Source organism: Abramis brama (genome assembly GCF_963993115.1).
Source record: "Abramis brama genome assembly, chromosome: 19".
Taxonomy (NCBI): domain Eukaryota; kingdom Metazoa; phylum Chordata; class Actinopteri; order Cypriniformes; family Leuciscidae; genus Abramis; species Abramis brama.
The window spans coordinates 9269315-9293520 of NC_139981.1; the positions used below are offsets into that span (position 1 = coordinate 9269315).

Consider the following 24206-nt stretch of genomic DNA (forward strand, 5'->3'; position numbering starts at 1 on the left):
TACAAATACTTGAATTTACAAGTCAAATTAAATATTTTATTACTGCAGAGATGCTGCCAGTGATAACGGGTGAATAATGCAGCAGGGGAGTGAAAAGGCATCAGGCATCAAAGCATATCAAAGCAAAGCATTAAATAATAATAAAAAAGACAAAAAATATATGAAACATGAAATGCATGAGTCAAAAATAAAAGGGGAAAATAGCATTCAATTTAGAGATCAGTTTGATTTTATTTGACTTTGGAACCACTTGTAAATAGTATATTTACATCGGCAGTATGAACAATAAAATAAAATTTCTTATTTTGCGTCATACTGATTTTCAAAAACCTTTTTGCATACATCACTCATTTCCACCTATTGTTCAGTCTACAAATTAACTAGCGTAACAGTATTTAGGTTTTGAACCTTCTGTTCTAACAAATACAGAATAGTCAAAAAAATAAAATAAAAATAAAACACAAAGTACAGGCCTTATAAGGGGAAAATAAATAATATATTCAATCCATTTAAATAAGCTTAAGCAGTAAATTAGTTTCCAGGGATAATTACATCATATCTTTAATCCATTCAGTCTGTGGTCACTTATGTGCACATGCACCATGTTTTATAAATTAATCTGATAACTTAAATTTAAAAATCGCAAAAACACATCTGTAAGGTATCTTTAGACCTTTCTACAAAATTCATCATATATCTACCACTTTAAAAATTCAAGTGTGCAAGTTTCCCCAAAATATCTCTCAATGTGCAAACAGACATTACATGCATCTTCCTGAGTCTAGATCGACACGCCAAATAGGAAAATTAAAGCTCTGAATATAGTGCATTAGCATAAAATACTCGCTCAATAAAAACAAAAAACACTTTTTCTATCGTACGGTATGATAATACTAATTCATGAATATAGTTAAAGGCCTAAATGCCGTTACTATAATTAAGGGTCCCCCAGGTAAGTTAGGGATAGTTCACCCAAAAATGAAAATTGTCATCATTTTTTCCCTCTCATGTTGTTTTCAACATTTATGAGTTTTTTTGTCTTATGGAAAAGAGCAGCGAGAATTTTTTTTTAATATCTCATGTGTTCTACAGAATAAAAAACTCATAAAGGTTAGGAACGACCAAATTTTCATTTCTGGGTGAACTATCCCTTTAAGGGACACAATGTGAAATAGGCACCTAGACACTCCGTCTGAGACACAACACAGGAACTGTGCTTTGAGGTTAGACATGCTGGTCCCTCGCCATGACATGTTTAGGGTTAAGATGATGTATTCCCGGCCTTATGTGCCCAGTGAAACTATGCTTCCACACTCACGCCACCAGTAAGCGTGCGAGTCTCATGTTGATCGACACATTCCAGTTAGTGTAGGTGCACTGCAATGAGAACATACTGCTGCCGCTCTCTCCATGTAAGGAATAAGCCATCATCCAGGCCACATACTGACTGGATGGCTGAGCTGTACCCTGATTCTGTCTGCACTGACCTCCATCTTTTGCCTTTCAGGTTCCAAGGTACTCTTTCACACATTCACAAACACTCTTCATCTATCATTAATCCAAGCCAGCTAACAGAGACGCCCAATGCACAGATATTTACTGTTAGCATACAATGCAAATACTAGCAATGTTGAACTGTTAAATGTTATTATAGCTATTTTATATCTCAATTTATTCCCTTGATTTGATTTTGAGGGGTTTTTGAATACTAAGGCCACAATGTAAATGTGATGCTGAAATCAACCCGAGATAAAAGCTGAATAAACAATGCACATCAAAAACTAGGAATCTAACTCTGCTACCGTCTTCAAGTCAGTACAAAAACTTCTGCCCTGAATAAATCTCAAGTGCTGAAGATATACATCCCAATACTATTTTAGACCTTTGGTGTGTGACATAAAGCTGCAGTGCTTGGTGGCTTGAATGTGTATGTACAAGTATTAAATGAAGCATAAAATCTGCAACAAACCTTCTTTGGTTATTGAATAAACATAAGTGAGATATCAATGTCTTCTGAGCAACATTCAACAAGCTCATGAAAATAGATTGTGAACTGAAAAGAAGTAAAAATGCAATTAAATCAAACTGAATGAGCAGTGGAATGACAGTGACAGGTGATGTAATGTGCAAAAGAGAGGAAATGACCTCAGATCTCAGGAAATGACATCACTGCCAGGGTGTAAATTTACAGTACTATTAAAGTACTTTTTTTTTTTGTGCATCTTATAGCTGAAGTGTGCAATTTCTGTGCCACAAAAGTAATGGCTGATAATTCCTCCCCAAACTCACGCTATTGGTTGTGCTCGTTTTTTTTTGTGCCAGTAGTGGCGCAGAAATGACTCACTCCACCTTTAAGAGGGGGCCTTTCGAGAACAAATGAACAAACGAACAAACCTTCTTTCCAAATTCATCTCTGAATTTACGGCGCACCGCACATGACATTTGATGGAAAAGTAAGATATCGTAGCCACCACCTATTAAATAGTTCCACTTTGTACTACTTTGTTGCCCCAATTTAACTAAAGCAGCGAGGGAACGAATCAATAAACCATGGGAACAAATTAGTACAACATGGAAATCATTTACCTATAACAAAGGAAGAAATGTTGGGAACTTTTTCTTAATTCATATATATGAATACAGAGCGGAGGTCCGCACTGTTTTTAGCCTCACTCTGAATCTGAACATATTATTAGACCTGAAAAAGCTTCATTAGCTTCAGGATCTCTTCCATTCCCCTACACGGTAAGTCTAGTTTTGGAGTTTAGCTGCCTGCTCCTTCTCGACCTTCTCCTTGGCTTTCTCCTTCTCCACCAACTTCTCCTCCTTCTGCAGCATCACCATGATCTCTGCAACCTGGCTGGTGGAGATATCGATGTCCTCCTTATCGATCAGCTCTACCACCTAACATACACACACGCCAGATAAATGTCAGTCAACCAAACAGGAAAAGAAGGAAAATCAATGAGTGACCAAAGAAGCCCCATCTTGTTACCTTGAGGACATCGTCAATGTCTATCTTGCCATCCTTGTTTTCGTCGAGTGCGTCTGCGATGCTGAGCAGTTTGTGTTCAGGAATACTCTGGATCTGCTTCATGACTGTAATTAGCTCGTTGATGCTTATTATATTCTCCCTGTAGGACAAGAACACACTGCATACAGGAAACGGTTGCTTGATAACACAGCGGGTAAGATGGTGGAGGATGAGTTCAATGATCAACCAATCGCATGCCAAGACAGCCGTGCAGGGTTCCCAGGAGAGACGATTGCGAGTGCTTTTGGAGTTGATACTAATCGTAATTAGAAATTGATTCTCGAATCTTTAAGAATTTTTCACTAAATCATTCAAGCCTTTTTTGTAGTTTCACAGAGGACTAAAATAAAGGCCTTAAAACAAGTGATCCGTGTTTTACCTGCAGCATTGAGAACAATGAACAAGAGGAAGATTTCAGAGAGCAATCCCAATCTCACAGCTGATTAAATCCATAATAACCAGCATTAACGAAATAAACAGGACTTGTAAAAGAAATGACAAGCAAACCGATGATGGATTAAAATATTAAATCAAATGAAATCACACTTTAGACCCCCTAAAATATTTAGTATTTGTGTTAAATAGGGATGCTCCGAAATTTCGGCTGCCGAAAATGATCGGCCGATAATGGTATTTTCGGTACTATGTAGTAGTATACTCGTTTCTGTTTGGAGTAGCCCTACTGTACTGTAACAGTGTAGTATACCTGTGCTGGGCAACCCTGGTAAAATGATGCTACCCTCTTGTTCACTGATGCGCTCCCTGCTACGCTCTGCTCACATGCTCTGATAATATATAATGGATAATATCATTGATAATTGGTCAAAAAATAAACGCATAGAACGGAATAAAGAATAATATATTGATATTTATTATTAATATATTTTCTGTCAAATTTTAGTGTTACTTTAAAAAAATTGTGGATTTTATTTTATTGGCTTGTATCTTTTACATTTAGTATCATTACAATTATTGAAATTTCTTAAAAAGTCTACTATTAATGTAATTATACAAAAAAACCTTTAAAATAATTTTCCGTTTCCGTCCAAGTGCATCCAGAATTTTCGGGTTTGGACCAGAATTTTCATTTCGGTGCATCCCTAGTGTTAATTTTTTTTAATTCATTCTTTTGATGAGGAAACGAAACAGAAGGCGAGAGGTCACTCCTGTGCTTACCTTGGCAAGTCACTATGTTTCTCAAAGAACAATCTAAAAAACAACAAAAAATGATTTTTATTTGGACTGGGAACCCTTTTTTTGGTTCGTGTTTACAACCTTTAAGGTCATTCTTCCACCACCATTTTACTGTGTTGATTACAACTTCTCATCATGCATTACTGATGATGTAACGTGGATACTCCCATGCACTCACACACAGAAACCAAAATCGCCATTAAAAAATTCCATTAGTTCAGCAAATCAAAGTCTCTTACCCAATTGGTGGTGTGGTGCTGCTGTCCATCTGTCCGTCTAACACCACCTTGTCCTTCTCCAGCTCAGTGATGATCTTATCCACTCTTCCAATCATTCGGTTGACTCGCTTTAACAGATGTTGACTTGCCTTAGACTCCTTCACCACTTTCTCCTGTCCCGTCTTGGATAGCTCTCGCTTTATCTCCTCCAGGTCCTGTAGAGAAACACAGTTTAAATGTTTAAGGCAGAAATGAAAATTAACCGTTTGTTAATGATTGTCTCTCTTGGATGGCACACCTCGCTGTACTCCTGCACATCATCCTTTAGTTCCTCCAGCTCCTCTTTCTCTTTGGTGAGGAGATTCTTCTGCTCCTTCAGTTTGGTGCAGACGTCATTCAGCATGTCAATCTCCTCCTTAGTGATCTCCTCCCCCTGAAAAATGACACACGCAGTGTCCATCAACACTCACTCCTATGAACACACACATTTAAATACATGCACAGCAGTGTTGGGGAAACTTTGAATCAGTGATAGATTTTTGGAGCAAGTGAGAGTTAGGTGCAAATGTCAGAAATTGTATAAAGTCTATAACAAATACTTTTAGTGATGAAATGTATATAAAATGGATGGAAATTCTTTGTAACTTTTTTATTTAATTAGCTAAAGCTATTTTTCCAAATCAAATAACTAAATAGTATCATCTATTCCAAAACCTTGCTTAAATCACTGTGGGTTCGGCTCCCTATAGTCACCAATATTCAAGCTACACGGTAGTTTAACTACTAAAGCTACCCTTAAAAAAAAATAAAAAAATTGTTTTATTAAATGATTATTTTATTAACTATTTGGCACTAAACCTATGAGGATTTTGATTAGATGGCATAGCACTAAATATAAAATGTATACACAATAATCAATATAGATATATACAATGAACTGTATAAAAATGTTCTATATAACTGATTTGAATACATGATGATAAACAGCAGCATTTCATTTATGATATGAACTGTGCACAAACTGATGCATATCTAAATGATGAATACTATTGCGTCAGCTTGCTTTGCTGTAAGACAACGCAATAACAAAATTGTCAATCTACACTGCTGCTTGATGGAATTTGGGGTTGGTAAGATTTTAAAGTTTTTAAGTCTTTAAAACAGTTGTCTAACATTATAAATGTATTTTCCTGTCACTGTATATGAATCCTTGCTGAATAAAAGTACATTAAAAAATAAAAAAATAATAATAATAATTCTTACTGACCCCACACTTTTTAATGGTAGTGCAACTTGTTATTGGAAAAGCAACGCTGGTTTGAAACCATTTGAACTACAGGTCACACTTTTGAAAAGTCTAGTAAAGTTACTCCCCAACACTGATGCAGAGACAAAAGAGGATCAGTCAGAGGAAAGGAAGGTCTTCCATTCAGCAAAAGTGATTACAGAAAGGTCACTAAAAAACAACTGAAACGCATCGTAAGGCTTATGCAGTTATGCAGTGCCTCTGAGCCACACAAGACAAACAACCATTAGGATTTCTGCATCTTACATATGCACTGTCCTACAGGCTCACACATACTCATAAAGGGACAGAGAATTGGAGTGAAGTGGAAAGGAGGACTCAGGCATAACCACACAAGACTTCTGCTCTTTCAAATCACTGAATTTACGCAACAGTATGTGCATTTGATTGTCATTTTTGTGCCTGTTATGTTGTAAATAACAAGCGTTACAAGAGTCTAAGCCTAACCCTAAACCAACAGTTCAGATTATGAAACTGTAAATGAGGGAAAAGCACACAGTAAAGTGACTAGGAGAGCAGAGCGTCAGTGTGGTGGTCTCCAGATGGGGAGCAGTTCAGCATCTAACCTGAATGTGCAGATACCTCTGCCACTGCTCGAACTGGAGAAATAAACACGCAAAATAATACACAACACATAATAACAGAGAAAGAGCCATTCCTGTAACATGACAGCAAACAAACAACAAACACAGTCATAAGTAACACCAGAGAAGGTATGAAGGATGAATGCAGAGCTTAATATCACCGTCAGAATTATTGTCATGTAAACTGCAAAGAACTGCATTAAGTCCTGCCTTATCTTATTGCTCTGGAAAGTTGAAGTGCGTTAGCTGAAATCATTTAATATAAAAGACGTGGTTGGTCCTGCTAAACCATTTTTGGTATTGTAGTACAAAAAAGTATATTAGCAGTTTTGGATGTTTCTGTTTTTCCCCATTCAAGCAGTATGGGGCTATATTTGGTATCTTGGTAATAAATAAGTTTATTTCCAAGATAGAAAATAGCTGACTGAAGGCATGGCCAAAAGGGCCATTGAGTGGACTGACTTGCATTAAAAGGGTTATAAAAACACTTTATAATAGCTTACATCACTCAAATTAGCAAATATTATTTTATAATGGTTAACAGTGCATTAGTAAAGAACACTTCCTTTCAAATGTTTGGGGTCAGTAAGATTGTTTTAATGTTTTGGAAAGAAGTCAAAAATTGATCAAAAATAACAGCCAAAAAAGTAATATTGAGAAATGTACCAATTTAAAATAACTGTTTAAATATTTTTGTGGAAACTGATACATTTTTTCAGGATTCTTTGATGAATAAAGTTCAAAAGAACAGCATTTGTAACATTTTAAATGACTTTACTGTCACTTTTGAAAAATAAAATGCATCCTTGCTGAATTTGAATATTACTTTCTTTTCTTTTTTTAAATACTGCCCCCCAAATTTTGAACAGTAGTGCACATTTACAAAGTTCATCATCACTGTGTTCTCATGTAAATATTTTGGGTTTTGTTTCTTGTTAATAATGTTTAATAAAAGCTTTAACAACACATCTCCAAATTTTAAGTAGATTTAAGAGAATAAACTATGTTTGTGTCATTTTGTTACCTTAATACCCTCCAGCACTGGTGCAGTATCTCGTAGTGTTTCTGAATGGATGGCCACGTCCACGCTGGAAAGAGCATGTTCTCCATCCACCCGTCGTTTTGCTTCCAACTCCACCATCTCACCCTCCTGGAAACACATATAAACCTTTCATAAACATTTCAACTATACAACAGGTATCACTGTCAGGCTGAAAGTGACTGTAATGACCTGTGCGGCCAGTTCCTTCACTTTCTCTGCAGCATCTGCCAGTCTCTCCAGCTCCCGCTCTCTGTTTTCCTCTCGGATGGCTGCCTCTTCCTGTAGCGTGGCCTCCAGCTTGGTCTTGTTATCCACTTTAGAGAAGTCCAGCTCTGCCACCTTCATCTGTGCTTCTTTAGCCTGTGAAAGCACATGTGACCAAACACACTCATTTTACCAGAAAAATCTGTATGTATATGACTATATTTTTCATGAACCTAACCTATATTTAATGCAATTTTTGTATGTACTGTATTGTCCAGCTGTACTGTGTGCATACCATAATCTCTGGCAGGTTCTGTAGTGTGGTTTTAAGTTGGTCTGCAGGGGACAGTGTGTCTGGCAGGAACATGGCTCGGGACAGCAGCAGAAGAGATGTGGGGATGTGTTGATTGAGATGAAGCTCCAACCACTGATCAGTGATTCATGATCAGAAATGTGAAATACATGATGAGAAGACGTATTACTGGGGAGTAATAATAACAGAGGGATGTGGAGCATGTGTTACCTGTTTAAGCTGCTCTCGAAGTCTCTCCTCCGTCACACCCAGAGCTCTCATCCCTCTCACACGACATGCTGACTGCAGCTCTTTCACATTCAGACTGTCCACTCCCTCCTCTGCTATCAGCTGTCAATCACACATGTGCAAAGAAATCAGCTAGGAATAAACTGATATAGACATTCTAGCCAATACGATTGCTGATAATTGTTTTAATTTGCTTTGAACTCTTATACACCAAATACATAATGACACAAAAAACTAAGTACTTTAATGGTTTTGATTCCTTTTTGAAGTTACACAAATGTGGCCACTATGAGTAGTTGAAAAAAATGAATGTATACACACTACTGTTTGAATTTTTTTAAAAGAAATTAATACTTTTAAGCAGCAAGGATGCATTCAATTGATCAAAAGACACAGTTAAGACATTTATAATGTAACAAAAGATTTCTGTTTGAAATAAATGCTTTACTTTTGAACTTTCTATTGATCAAACAATCATGAAAAATATTGTATCTCAGTTTCCACAAAAGCAGCACAACTGATTTCAACGTTTATAATAATAGGAAGTGTTTCTTGAGCACCAATTCAGCATATTAGAATGATTTCTGAAGGGTCATGTGACTCTGAAGAGTAATAATGCTAAAAATTCAGCTTTGCATCACATAAAATAAATCACATTTTAAAATAATATTAAAATACAAAACAGTAATTTTAAATTGTAATAATATTTTACAATGTTACTGTTTTTACTGTATTTTGATCAAATAAATGCAGCCTTGCTGACATAGGAGACGTCTTTAAAAAAAAAAATTGGTAACACTTTAGTTTAGCAATTCTCACTATTAACTAGTTGCTTATTATCATGCATATTACTAGGATATTTGCTGTTTATTAGTACTTATAAAGCTCATATTAATGCCTTATTCTGCATGACCACATTCTACATCCCTAATCCTATCCAATACCTAAACTTAACAACTACCTTACTAACAGTAATTAGGAGTTTATTGAGGCAAAAGTCATAGATACTAGTTAGTTAATAGTGAGAATTGGACATTAAACTAAAGTGAGACCAAAAAATCTTACCAACCTCAAATTTTCGCATTAAATATAGTACAGTATAATCTAACACGGGGACCAGACAATTATTTCAATTGATTAGATGATCATTTATTTTAATTAAATGATTCAAAACTGACATACTGTAATTGATATAAATCATGATCACAATGAAAAAGTATTTGACCCATACTGACACACAACTTTGGCTGAGTCAGGACAGGTTCTAACCTTGTCGTCTGCGCGGATGGCTCTGAGTTTCATGATAAGCTGGAAGCGCAAGAAATTGTTGGTTCCAATGGACTGCAGCTCCAGCAGCTTGCACAAGGCCACCAGCTGCGGCCGTGTCAGATTATCTAAGGTCAGTTCATCCTCAAACAGCTTAGAGAAACGTATGATCTGCTCATTACTGGGTCTCTCTCCAGAGTTTCGTATCTGGGTGGGAATAGGAAGGGGAAGAGAGAGTTAGCAGCAAAATAAGTTCTCATTCATAGCACTTATGAGTATAGTCTCGTCTAAGAGCACTTTATGAGAATCACCACATGGTGGCAATACAGAGCTGAGTTTTGAATCACATGGAGAAGCAGCAGAGTTGTTTTTTAGGATGAGAGCTGAGCATGCGTGACCATCATCTACCTTCTGAAAGAAAGTGGAGAACTCCTCAGTTACATTGCCTTTAGCTGCTTTGTTTCTTAGTGCAATCTCCTCAATTGTATCCTGCAAGAACTTGGCCATCTCTAACTTCACTCTCAGCTCCTTTTTCAGTCTTTCCTCCTGCAAAACACACACATACAGAGCATGAGAGCGAGATATTATATGATGTCACATAGGTTTGGCATAAGAGGCATGACTAAGACAGAAATACAATTAAGGTTTTTATGGATTAAACCTCAAAAGGTCAGCATACCTTTATAGACTGTGTCTCAAAGGTGGAAGGCAACATGTTTGGGAAAAGCTTCACTGCAATAGGAAGCAGAAACTCCATAAATGGAACGATGATAAAGACCAAAAAGGGCACAAGCCGGAAGACATCTGCACACGTCCTCAGGAACTGCAATTAACATGAGACAGCAGTGATGTTAGCAAATGGCTGCTTAAGTGATGAAACGTAATTATTGATCAGAGATGGTATGCCTAACGTCTAGACCTAATAGTGAAGTAAAAACCCTAATGGTGCTTTTAAAAAATAATATAATATAAATCATTGTGTTAGAATACTTTGTAACATAAATGTAAAAAGTGTAAATATATTTTATTGATGTTATTTTAAAAAAAAAAATTAACATGATCTGGACATGTTTAGGTATGATTCACTCCTCCTGCATTTCACAAAAAAAGTAAAAAATTGACAGATCTAAAACTCTAAAACAAAACAGCAACAAAAAAATAATAAAACAAAATAAACAATCATGGACAGATCATGATGATACCACCAGAGACCAACAAAAGTCAGGCCATCGGTGCGTCCACTCCGTATGTCAAGAACTGACTTCCTGCATCAAGCCATACTGTATCTAATAGTTGATGAAACATGATGAATTTAGAAAATGAGAGGTTAGATAACAAAGGAGCTTCAGCTTTATAAGAGGGGTCCCTGCTCTACTTATTCCACCTGTGTGTCAGCGGCCCTATAGGAAAGAATTTAAACCAGGCAGGCCTGAAAAGAGCCTTTGTGTTTGGCCCATTGACATGTATATCACCACAGACAGAGACAGAGAGCATGTGAGGGGGAAGAGAAGAGGAAAACAGGGAGGCCTGGAGTGTGAAATATTCAGGGAAAGAGTGAGTGAGGATGGAGAAAGAGAGTGAGGGCATTCCAAAGGAAGAGGCAGGGAGAGAGCAGGACAGAGGGCTTGGGAAGGGGGTTTGATGACTGACATCAAAAGCTAAAGGAACCCACGCTGTGCGAGGCCAGTTGTGAATAGGCAGGATTAAGGATGGAGCAGGTCAGAAGAATAGCGAGAGTGAGGTGAGACAGATGCTAGCTGAGGCGGAGGCATTAGCATACCTCACAATTCTAATGTTGACAGAGCTCAAAATATAAAGAAAACTTCAGTAAGCTCTTGATAACAACTAACCATGACTACCTAAACACAAGTATTACACTAGCTGTGGATGTTTTAAGATGCTGTGGGAAAACTATCTACCAATGCTTTAGGAGTGTGATAATATGATTTTAGCTTGTTTTAAGTTTTTAAGATTTTTTGAAGAAAATGTGAAAGGTGCTTGCCCGTGCAAAAGCTTTATGGTTTAACATTTATAGCCATAAATAATAGCATTTTAACTTTACATTTGTACTGTAAAATAATAATAATAATGGTTTCATAAATACACATTTTAAATTTTACATATTAAGTATAAAACAGTTTAACATTTCGATTAATAGTTTAATTTAGTCGTATTAGCAGTTGTACTAGTAGTAATACTAATACATTAATTTTACAGTGCAATTATTATTATTATTATTATAGCCCTACAAACAAGAACAGCAAATCTGGAGCTTTAAAACAACAACAATAACACTTAACTTGTACGTTACAAAGTATAAGCAATAATAGTGATACTTTTGTTAAAATGGCCCCTTTAAAATTAGCTTGCAGCAAATGATTTCAAAACATTTTCCAGAACACTACATTTTGTAAGTGGTATTTCTATCTCTGTAGCTTCATATAATCATCACCAGAGTGAAACCAACCATAACTCCTCAATAATATTGCCATGGCTATGGAAAAATGATAGGGGTAATGTAATGGATTAATAATGTTGGGCATTAATATCCTAGCAACCCAAAGATAGACCGTTTGTTCGGAGAGACATTTCCAGTACATAGTGACTTAGAATGCAATAAAGGCTTCATACGGTTATAGATAGTCACTAGAGTGTCAATTTACAACAGGCCGAGTCATGAGGCCGTCTGAGAATTTGAGGCTGGGAAGGTATTAGCACTGTGCTAATAGAGATGACGTGTAATAAAACATGTGATAGCTACAATCAGCTGTGTGCTTGAAAACTCAAATACAATACAGAAGAGCAGTAACATGGTCATTCAGAAATCATAATATACTGATTTAGTGCTCGAGAAACATTTCTTATTATTATCAATGTTGAAAACAGGTGTGCCGCTTAATATTTTTGTGGAAACTGTGATAATTTTTGATGAATAGAAGTTTAAAATAACAGCATTTATTTTAAATAGTAATCTTTTGTAACATTATAAACGTCTTTAGGGTCAATTCGGAATAATTTAATCGGTCCTTGCTGAAATAAAATAAATAAAGAAATAAATGAAAATGAAACTGGCCCCAAACATTTGAATCAAATTGACACAGCAGTATAGACTATGTTGATTTTTTCTTAAAATGTGAGCTTCTCTGCTTGATAAAAACATTATCCATGTTGCCATGACTAATAAGGTGATCCGAGTAGTTTCTCACTGGCCCAAGTCAAAGTCCTTAATAGGTTTATTTTTTCACCTATTTTATTGTTCGCCAGGTTGAAATTTTAAGTTTGATAGCTCAATAAAGGTAATAGCACCTAATGAACATAAAGCTAATGCACATGGGCCTCAAATAACCTCACTTTTACTTCTGTCCTAGGGACAACATATCTCAGGGGGGCATCGCTTTACTGGAGTCAGCCTGGGCTAGTGGCCAACTAGGTGCCAAAGTGAGCTGTATTGACCTATCAATCATTAAACTACACAGAAAGGGAGAGATGAAGAATAGGAAGAACATTAATCAGATTGAAGGAGGGCATGATAGAAAACCACACCTATCTTATGTAACTATGTAAGTTAAAATAACAAAAGTAGAGCTCTTCTAAATCGGCACTTACAAGTAACAACTAGAGGGAGAGGGATGTCTGCAGGGTTATAAAATGCTGGTTGAATTTTTTGAATGGATGGATGGTTGAAATTTTGGATGAAATATTTTTTTGGATGGATGAATGGTTGAATTTTCTGGATAGATGGATGATTAACATTTTTGGATGGATGGTTGAATTCTTTGGATGAATGGTTGCATTTTTTTAATGAATGGATAGGATTAAATATATCTATAACTAAATCTAAATATTATTTAATTTTGTTTAAAAGTTATGTTAAATTGGACCTAAAAGGATCATCTTATAGGGATAGTTCACCCAAAAATAAAAAATCTGTCATCATTTACTCACCCATATGTTTTGATCAAATTTGCTAAAAAACTACCACTTTGACGCACCAAAAAGTTCATAAAGAGATCGTTAAACTAATCCATATGAACTGAGTGGTTTAGTCTAATTTAGTTACATTTTCTGAAGAGACTCAATCGCTTTATATGATGAACAGATTGAAATTAGGTTTTTATTCGCATACAAACATTGATCATTGAACATAAACAGAAGCTCAGCCAAACTTGCTTGAAGCACGAGAACAAACCTCATTGTTTCTTGCTGAAGCTCAAACGTGCTGCATACCATGAGAATGAACCTCAATGGTTCTTGTACGTCAAGTGAACATGCTTGAGCTTCCGTTTACCACAACTGATGTGTGTGTTGATGTTTATATGTGAATAAAAGCCTAAATTAAATCCATTCAGAGTATTAAACGATTATGTCTCTTCAGAAAACTTGGGCAAAACCATTCAAATCATATGAATTAGTTTTACAATCTCTTCACAAACTTTTGAAAATGTAAAAGTGTTAGTTGCGTAGCTGTCAATGGAAGGACAGAAACCAAAGTCTTACAGGTTTGGAAAGACATGAGGGTGAGTAAATGATGACAGAATATTTTTATTTTTGGGTGAACTAACCCTTTAAAGGGTTCAGGAATCCCAGAAGTCATGTGAGCTGGTTAGAAAGTATTCAGTTTCCACTTGCCTTCTGACTTACAGAGTAATCTCTAATGACTTTTCCCTGAAGACTCAGCAGGGCACTAATTTAAATCATTCAGCTATAGAAGAGATCCAGGCAGGCTTTATAGGACTGGGATTAAACTACGGAAGAATTCTAATCTTCAACTCCAAATCCTACTATATACGACTTAATTACATTACACTGGGTTAAAACCACAGGGCAATGACAGACAAACAAACCATTTAAATTACACCATGAAAAACTACATAAGCACTGACAGGTCAAAGACAGTTATGCGTACAAGCGTTACTCAAGCCCAGGGTGAGGGTGGTACAATTTGAGTTTCCTTGTATTTTCTATAAAAAAATTATAGACCCAAATTTGAACCCATTCATATGTGTGGAGGGAGTTTCATCGCAAATACTAGCATTTCGTAAATCAGTACTGCAGTTAAGGACAAAAGTGTCTGATATCTACTTTATAATTACCAAATCTCAAGCACTTGAACACAATCATGCTGTCATGAACTCTCTCTTAAAGATATTTGAGCAGAGTTCAACTTTGTCTAATGTTCCAATCTGATTGGCTAGCTGCTATGCAACTTCCAGGAGTCAGGGTACAGTTATTATCTAATACGTACTGGCACGGAGGGAGACTGATTGGGAAGGTGCATCCTATCAGCCTATCATCCTATCAGAAGAAGATCCTATCAACTCAGTCATCCAATGGCTATCTTTCAGACACTCTAGGACAGGGTTTTTCCACACTTTTTGAGGCCAAGGACAACCAAATATAAGGATTCCTTTGTGAAAGACCCCACTCCTAAAATATGAAATGTAACTATAAATACCAGAAATAGCAGATAGAAAAATAGTTTACGTGATATAAATACCAAAATTTTCTCTTTCTGTTTTTTTCTGAATTCTTTTTTAATTGAAATTTTATTTCTGTGAATTGATGCTACTAAATTACACACTAGAATCAGTGCCAACCCCTTAAAAAGCCTTATTTAATTTTGTATATACCTGTCTCCTCTCTCGGCGTGACAGAATGTGTCCGTTCAGCACCCTCCAGAGCATCCGCACAGAGATGGTCGTGTCTATCCACAACAAGCGGAACCCGTGATAATAGTGCTTCACTTCGTCAATCACGCGTTGACGAATTGTCCGTCGCACAGGTTCTGCATCCACTGTCGGACTGTAAACCGGTCCTCCCTCTTCAAGCTTTTTATTGCGATCTTTCAGTGTACGCAAAGAACGCTCTACCTTTGAATCATCATGGAGACGGCCTGTAGTATGTACCCACCGGACTGGGGTATTCTGTGGCCAGGCTAGCGTCCTGGGATATGTGGAGTGGGTGTGCACAAGCAGGGCAGGGTCAGGTACGAAGACGGCGCAGTAAAGGCGAGGTGACCTGGACAAGCGCTGCTGAAGTGCTGATGAATTGTCAAGGTACAGGACAGATGAGGCATGAGGCCACATGCTGCCTCCAAGAACACCATGACTGCTGAAAACAGACATCATTCATCAGTCTACAATCTTTCAATAAAGACCCAATTTGAAAGAATCAAAATGAAAACAGTACAATATATTTAAAAAAATTCAATAAACAATAAGTTAACATTTTAAAGTTACATTTTAGACACATCATTTTCTGTTTTTGCTTTATTTTGTCAATGAAATTTCCAAATGATACTGTTTTATGTCTCCTAGAAACACAAAGCAATGCTTTGTTACAGAATGAATCCACATTTCGAACAAATTAGTTTATTGAATGATTCAGTGACTGAATGAATCAGCCATTTGAACGAATCGTTTGAATGAATGACTCAATTACTTGACTTGCCGCCACCTCCAAGCGGATTTAGTTTCTTATTTAAAGTAGGCTATCATTTCATTTTTTTTTTTAAATCATTACATAATGAAATAATTTTTAATTACATGTATATTTTAAATATTTAATTATTTTCATATTTTTTCTTCATTATCCATGCTCATTATAGAAAGGTGTATTCAATCCATTGTATGTAAGAATTGCACTTTTTTACGCATTTCTTTAAAGATCAGGACAAAATTGTGCATTATGTTATTGACCCAATGTTCAGTTCCATTTACCTGTTTGTGGCTAACCGCAGTGCAGTGCAGTTAAAGCATATGCCTTCTGACAACTTTCCTGAAAGAGAGTCAGAGACAAGAAAAAACATCAGATATCATAACTATATAACACAGTACACATATGAAACTCCTATAAATAAGGATGGACCCACAAAGTAATGTTACATAGCTCCAAGAACATCATGCCCAAACATCTAAAGGTACAAACCAGTGTCCTAAGCTTGCTCTTGTAATGAATTTGGGTGTTTATACATGGTAAGATGATATGATAACATAAGAGGGTCATAAAGAGTGTTACTAGAGGCTACATGCCAGCACAGGATCATGGAAAAGGACAGAGTAAATACTTGGTCTCATGCCACTTCTGCAAGCAGAGCCAGGGGAAAAAATGCACCTCTGCCAATCAAAAGGACACACAAATGAAGGTGTGTAAGGTCCCAGGTGTGATTGTATCAGAAAAATAGCAATACATGCACTTATGCAAAATACTTTACATCAACAAACCTTAATTCAGGAGTTTTCAAACTTTTTAATTCCAGGAACCAATAAACTTGAGATTTCAATATATTTACTTAATATTTAAGAAAATAAAATTGCATTTAGGCCTAATTGTTTCCGAAATTTAATAACTGGCATTGTACTAAAGCAAATTATCGTTGGAAACCATTAACTTTTTTATAAAGTTAAGAGTGTAGCCTATCTATGAACACATTTTTTGTTTACAAAACTATATGCATATTTGTTGTTTACCCTCACTGTTAAAAACTACATCTTTAGACAGATAAAAAAAACTGCAATGATAAATTAATCAGTTTTTTTTTTAAGCAGAATTAAATTTATTTTTAAATATCTAATGGATCTTAAATCTAATCTTAACACACATTAACTATGACGGCCTTAAAATACATTTTGTAAAAAAAATAAAAAAATAAAAAAAAACGTTCACATTTTTGCCGACCCCCTGAAACCCCCTTGCTTTATTAATTCCTAAATAGCTAATATTTTTACTCTTCAATCTTCACTGATCTAATGTTGTTATGGAATGTGCAGCATCAAAATATATTACTTGGTCTTGCTGTTAAGTTGTAAGAGCACCAGCCGATGCTGGAATATTACTCATTTAAAATTATTTTATCCAGCTATTGAAAACACCACCTCAATACAGGTTACATCAGGATACAGACCTCACACAAAAACACTGCATTCACTACAGTGAAGAGTTTACATACAGTAGTTCACTTTTTTTTTTGCCTTGGATGGATGCTTGTTATACTACAGCACAGTTAAATAAGACCACACAATCAGCTGTTCAAGAGTAGCATTTCACAGGTTGACCTTCACAAGCACGCTCGACATCTGTGACAAACTCGGATATCCGAGGATGACCGAGCAATTTAAGTCTGTCTAACTCAAGATAAAGTTAGTAACAGCTCTTCAGCAGGAGAAAAGAGGGTAAAGTCTGAATATCCAATATAAGGAAACCACCGAACTTGAAGTGAAGGGAATTGCATTGTGGAAGTGGATAAGTGCTATATTTTTGTTTATAGTTAAATCTATAATAATCAAATATCTCATTATTTAACCCACTGTTCCTTTTTAACAAACCCATTTTCTGTTGAAAGCATGTGTTCACCTGAGAAACAAAGTAGAATATGACTCTCCTGTATGAAAACTTGGATGTGCCAAGATGAGCTATCAGATCAAGATCACATTTCAACCTTATCAACTTTTACTATACCAAGAAATCAGAATTAAATATGTCTATTCAAAAACCTAAACCAGATAAACTGAGATATTGAGTTGAGTTTTTCTGACAGTTTCAGCCAGGTGTGTTGCGCTAGGTTTGATGTGAGTGATGCAAAACGGCATTAGTTCTTGCATGTCTCCAAGAGTCATGTGTAAAGTTCAAATATGTGGAAGTTCAAATGATATTTGATAGATTTAACATTCTTGGATGAACCTCTTTAAAAAGGAAAAGTGAAGGAGTGGACTATAACTGCAGGATGTCCTTCTACTTACAGTAAATATAGCTTCAGGAAACTCCCTTATCTGGAGTAAGCCAGTAAAGCTATTCTCACCCATTCTGTCTGTGTCCCACACATGCACATAAGCATACTGTTTCCCTTTCCCTGAATACAGCAATTTATCAAATCTGACTTCCTCCTGAACCATTTCCCTCATGCAATCTCTACTACATATACTTAAGTCTCATGATTCTCTGACTTATCCAATCAGAGACAAAGGAGGAGGCCAGACTCCATAATTAATCCATTCTCATCCCACTTACCTTTGGTACTATGGCATAGGACCTTTGTTCCAATGCCCCGGTGAAGCCTAATCTCTGTCTTGCTTGCCATAATGTTTGTTGCACATGTAAGACCCTTGGCCAAGTTCCCCCGGTGCAACCTAATCCTATTGAAGCCAGGATGTTCACATTGAAGAATAAATGCTTTCGGGCTACTTTCTCTCTCTATATTTAGCTCTATAAGTTTTCTGGCCTCACATCTCAAGGTCAGTCAACTTCTGACTGAAGGCCTGAGATCTCTATCCGCTTGTTAGTCTTCTTGTATTTGCATGTAGACAACTAAGTTCTCAGAATAGTATGCTCTTCAAGATGAAGGTTTCAAAACAGAGATTTCACAGCGAGGCCATAAAATAACAGTTCTTCAAAAAAAAAAGAATTTCTTAAAGTGACGAACATTTTAATAATCTAAAGAACACTTTTTCCACTATAAAGAACCTTTATTTATAAGAGTGTAGAATATAATAGAACAGAATAGAATAAGGTCAAAGAATCAAGGGACTGTAAATTTAAATTCAAACACGGCCTGCATATAATGATGACGTTGAAGGAACTAACAACACCACAAAACTAACAACTTCGTGGTTACAAATCTTCCTTTCTGTTATAGGTATTAGAAACTACACAAGCGCAACAGATCCAGGGTGTGTCTAGGATTGAGTTGAAGAAAGAGTCGTCATAAGGGTAGGTCTACAAAATGATTTTATTCCGAATACTGCTTCAAATATTCAGATATGTCTTTTAAGTAACAGATTGGCTGATCTTATGGATAGGAGAAGTTGGTTTAAATGTACAGGGTGTAGTTTTTTCTTTCCACTATCCCAGCTTAATGTGTAAAGTCAGCTACAATAAGCAATTCATATAGACTGACTTTCCTAAAGAATGTAAACAATGTTCAAGCAATCCAACCAAGGTGTTCCATAAAGCTATCTGTTAACATTCCTATTCATTTCAACAGCAGAAAACACATCCTGCATGCAGACATCTTGGCACATGGGCAATTAATTCTGGGCACAACATCTGAGCTGTAAATGCCATGATGTGACTAATCACTCTGGAGCCACAGAAAAATGACATCTTCACATGCTCAACAAGAACACGCTACAGCGCTAAACACTTTACTAGTGGTGCCAAAAGTTTATAAAAACAATATAAACATCAATATAATGAAATACTTCTTTTTGCAGGGCTCAGGGGGCTGTCTATCCCTTATGAAACCATCTCACTGATAGAGTCTCACCCGGTCAGAATTCAGGGCTGTAGTTTTGTGAGAAGGTCTTATCAGAAGCAGCAGTCCCTTTGAGAGTGTGATAAAACAGCTAGAGTGGAGGGTACCGAGTCCTACAGATATACTTCATTTATGTCTGGAAACAAGTGCATAATCATAATCTCTATGCAAATGAACAAACTTACAGTGATGGTTGTTTCAGTCCATTGATTCCCTGAACCTATATGTAATAGGACAGTCAACTCATTCAACAGAAGCGCACAAACTCTGCAGACTGCTGTTCACATCAGGTGTCCTTCTCACTCGTGTTTGTTGTGTGTGACAAGTCACAGTCTGTGCTGGTACATTTAACCAGCTTGGTAGAAGCCTGTGGATTGAGCTAGTGTCCTGATAAGAAAACCCCATCTCTGGCAAGAGACAATGTAGGTTAAGACTTCATTGCAAATGTATCTCTGAGTTAACTCTTCTTTGACTGTTAACATTGACGCAAGTTGCAACATGAACAAAACATTCAAACTTTTCTACCAATTTTCCTAATCAGTGTTGTCTTTTTGTGTTTTTTCCAAACAAAGGCTCAATGTTATGAAAGTTATTCAGCGTTCATTTACCTAACAATGCACATCCAGATCAGACCTCTACTTTATAGGCTGTCATGCAAAGCTGTAGTTAATCATTTGTCAGACCACACTGCTGCAGGCTAGCTAATACAAAAAGTCCACACATGGGAGTTACTGAGGTTTCTAAGGAAGCACTTCAAGCATATTTCGAAATCAATTACAGATTGTGGCAGCAACGCTGTGGTTGGGAAAATAAGCAAAAGAGCTTTGGCTTTATTTCATTTAGACAAGGTATAACGCTGAAGCCACTTGCTTCCACTGCAAGGTTTAGAGATTTGTGGTTTTATTGCCATTTAATTACTGTATAATGTCCATCATTTATTTCATGAAAACTGTGAACAGTATGACTGAATTTTTAAATTAAATCTAAATTAGATGCAAGGTTTCATTAAAAAATGTTTTATATGCTTTGGTTTGTCATTTGTAATGATTAAAAGTATTATTATTGGTTATATCGAGACCAATATAGAAGAAATGTATAGAGACCAATATAAATATAAATGTCTATATTTAGAAATGTCTAATCAGGGAAATTACAAATGATGGATTATGAAACCTGAAGTGTTATTAGACAAGTTTTGCAATTTGGTTCAACCACATAAAAAAACGGATTGTATTCTTCCGATTCACTATTAGAGTGTTTAGGTCTCTGTGGAAAGAAAAACAGCATTATTTCCCTGAAACTAGTGATGGTTTCTTTGTGTGTGTGTGTGTGTGTGTGTCTGTCTGTTTTTAACCAAATTGTACATTTATTTCTTATGGACTGACTTATATTCTTCGTTCACTGACACCTCTCCATTTTGAAGCGTGTCTTTAAAACATAAGAACCTATAACCAAGTAGATATAATGCAGGCCAGAGAGCTCCAAAAAGGGAGGAGAACTCTAAAAAGTGCAGAGGAACTACAAAAGGAGGTGGGACAGTAAATAATAGGGGTAGGGCAACACAATCTAATGGCAGTTCATATTTATTTTACGTTTTGCCAAATTGGTGGTGAATTTGTACGATCTCATTTGTATGCTTTCATGTGATCTGCTAACGCCCCACTAACGGCTAGGTTTAGGAGTGGACCTTTTTTTTCTAAACATTTTTAGTTTTAATTCTCAAATTAAAACTTGAGTTTCTGATGAAAACTTTTCAATCAAAATCACATCGTACAAATTCATATATATATTTATTTATTTTTTCTCATGAGACCGTGTTGGGTACATAGGTTGGGTAGGGTGACTCTATAGCCCCTTTCACACATACAGTCTTTACAGGTAAATTACTAGTAAATTATAATTTAGAAATCATGAGTGAACAGGACCTTTTCAAAAATTCAGTTAAACCTGTTCTGGCCATTTTCCTGAACGAAAGAGAAGTTGTAACATTACCAGTTAATTACCCGTGTAATGCTGTGTCTGAACAAAGAATAGAATCACAGGTATGAGCATGTACGAGGTCAGAACGCGCTAACATAAGAAGTATGCTTTGGGCCAATCATAAAGCTCTGTCTGAGCTGTTTACAGTAAGCTTCACTGCTATTAATTGTTTACTTTGTCTTGCATCTGAGACCCTGCCTTCTTTTCAATTCATCAGCACAGTTCTGCAGTTACTATTGCGTACTACAGTAACTGCAGTACTGTAACTATTATGTGTCTCGTGTATTACGAGAAAAACACATTCTGTATGATCATCCTCTTCCGCCTGTCACTAAAAAGTAAAAATTGAACAAATAATGAAACCAAAGCACTTCTCATCCGAGTGGATGAAGAAAACAACACAGCATTTAAAGGTAATTTCAAAGATTTGACATCTAAGAGTCTACTGGTATTTTGGATCCATTTAGAATGGTATCTTACCCGTATAAGATGTTGCTTGTGAACAGCACATTTGTGTATTTATTGGTAAAAGTCAATATGGTATAGTAATTTACCATGTTTAATGTGTGAAAGGGGCTTATGACTCACTAATATGATATTATCACATTGTTATGCCTGGTCCACTGAATGAATTTTTCATGTGAACAGAATGAATTCAAAAGATTGAATCAAAATATTCCCACCAATTTTAGTAACCAGTGCAATCAATGTATAGGCCAAAGACAGTATTGTCAAGCTAACGGACAGATGTCATTATATGAAAGATGCTTTACTATGACAGGTCTATAATAAGGAAGCAGTCATTGCAGTCTGCGCCACACGGAAAAGCAGTGTGTCCTCAAATACCCTCCAGGAGCACACAAGGCTACAAGCTCCTGTTCTCCAGTAACCTGAGCAAAATATATGGCTCTAAAATGATATACACCCGCATTATACACATAAATGACGACGATATAAAACACGTTTATGAGCATTAAATTATATTTCTTCTTTCTGTTGATCGCACTGACGTTCTCAGACAGGAGCGCCCGACTGGCTTCACCTGCAAACAACATACCGATGTTCATAACTATAATTCAGTGTCTGGTTTAAAAAAGGCGCTCCATAATAAAACCAAACTCAAACGTTTCTTCAAAAGTGTGGAAACGACTCGCGTGTAGACCATAACAATGAGCAGACAAACCAACCACCGGTCAACAACGGTTGCAGCACTGTTATTTTCCAGAAATGACTTACAGTAACAGAGCATGAACACACAAAGCGCAAGCACGTGTGACACCGACACATACGCACTAGGTTACAGTGAGCCTCCATTATCTGTGTCTGTACAACCAGTGTACTGGACGCATCCCATGAAACCGTTTAAGTTGGAGGGTTCTCGGTGATTATGACTGCCTCAATCTGTGAGGCTAGTTTAGCTGGTTAGCTAATCACTTAAGCCTCTCACTTCATCGTTCAATAATCGTATGTGCCAGGTTTGAAAGCTAGTGGCTAGGTCATGAACTTTCTGACTTCAGTGTTAGGATGGAAATCTTTTCATACATGATATTTGCAGTGAACATGAAATGGCTGGAAATACGGAATGAATAACAGTAAATAAATCAGGAGAATGTTAGTCACGAGGCCTATATAAATAAAACAAAACTGGTTACTGTCTGTAAGTTATCAGTTCTGCGTGACGCACATTTGACAGTTCATAAGGCTCGCTGCGTTTTTCTAAATAAAAAGGCTGATAGAATTACAATGATCCATTCAAATCGTGTTCAAAACAATACAATTAACCACATACTGATCGCTCTCCTGTATTAAAAAAAAACTGTATTACCTTTTCTGAATTCGTTTTTTAATGACCTAGATGTTTTCATTAACGGAGTCCGAGACCTGGTGAGCAAAATCGATGCCATTCTGTTCCCGTCTGTATGGATGAAAAGGCGCTGAGTGGACGTGCAGAGATAATACGATGACGGTTTATGAACTATCCACAGAAGTCATAGTCCCAAGCTCTTGGCTCATGTCCTTGTGCCCTCCTCGGTGATTCAAGCGATGAGTTTGCAAGCGCTCGGCATTTGCTTCCGTGTTCCTGTGGCTCGAGCTCGGCCAGCAGGGGGCGTTGCAGTTGCTGTCTATGAAGGTGAGGTGATGACAGGAGGACTGACCGAGAAGAAACGATGAAGCGAGTGGGGACATCACGGCAAATCATACGCCTGGAAGAAATAGACTCATAAAACTCAAAATGAAATGACCAACAATGCACGTTGTTTAGACTCCAGATATCTGTAAAAAGCTACGTTTGGGAAAATTATGTAGCTTTAATCCTAACTGTTAAGCACTGCCAATGAGCCTGTGTACAAGCAATGCGACTTGTTTACTATACAGATTTTTTTACTTTTTCATAATTTTTCTTGCTAAATATTAATTAACAGAAATGGGTATACTGCTTTTTGAAGCGGCAATCATTTTAATGGTTTGTGAACCCTGGCCAATGAGGTCTATATGATACGGGCCTTGGCGCCACTGTTGCCAGATCTCACTAAAAAAATAAAATAAAAACTGGTCTGATAGAATACGCTCCAAATACATGACTAACC

At 36.6% G+C, this 24206-nt stretch overlaps 1 protein-coding gene across 11 annotated transcripts; it reads right to left on the bottom strand.

Annotated features, from left to right (window-relative positions):
* Positions 1–206: 206 nt before the first annotated feature.
* On the bottom strand, positions 207–23745 carry letm1 (leucine zipper-EF-hand containing transmembrane protein 1). Of its 11 annotated transcripts, none has more exons than XM_084092942.1 (16): positions 23444–23745; positions 16109–16166; positions 15020–15497; positions 10069–10212; positions 9798–9935; positions 9393–9596; positions 8106–8225; positions 7878–8009; positions 7568–7738; positions 7361–7486; positions 6319–6351; positions 4745–4879; positions 4468–4661; positions 4211–4243; positions 2996–3152; positions 207–2904 (listed from the first exon to the last, which is right to left on the bottom strand). In XM_084092942.1, exons 1-16 carry the CDS (start codon positions 23520–23522, stop codon positions 2752–2754), a joined length of 2355 nt encoding a protein of 784 aa, XP_083949068.1. In that variant the 5' UTR covers positions 23523–23745; the 3' UTR covers positions 207–2751. The 11 variants fall into 11 exon arrangements, with proteins under 11 accessions (XP_083949068.1, XP_083949069.1, XP_083949065.1 ...); XM_084092943.1 differs by having other exon boundaries at positions 2996–3134; positions 15020–15500; positions 23444–23720; XM_084092939.1 differs by having other exon boundaries at positions 15020–15500; positions 23444–23720.
* Between the last annotated feature and the right edge of the window lie 461 nt (positions 23746–24206).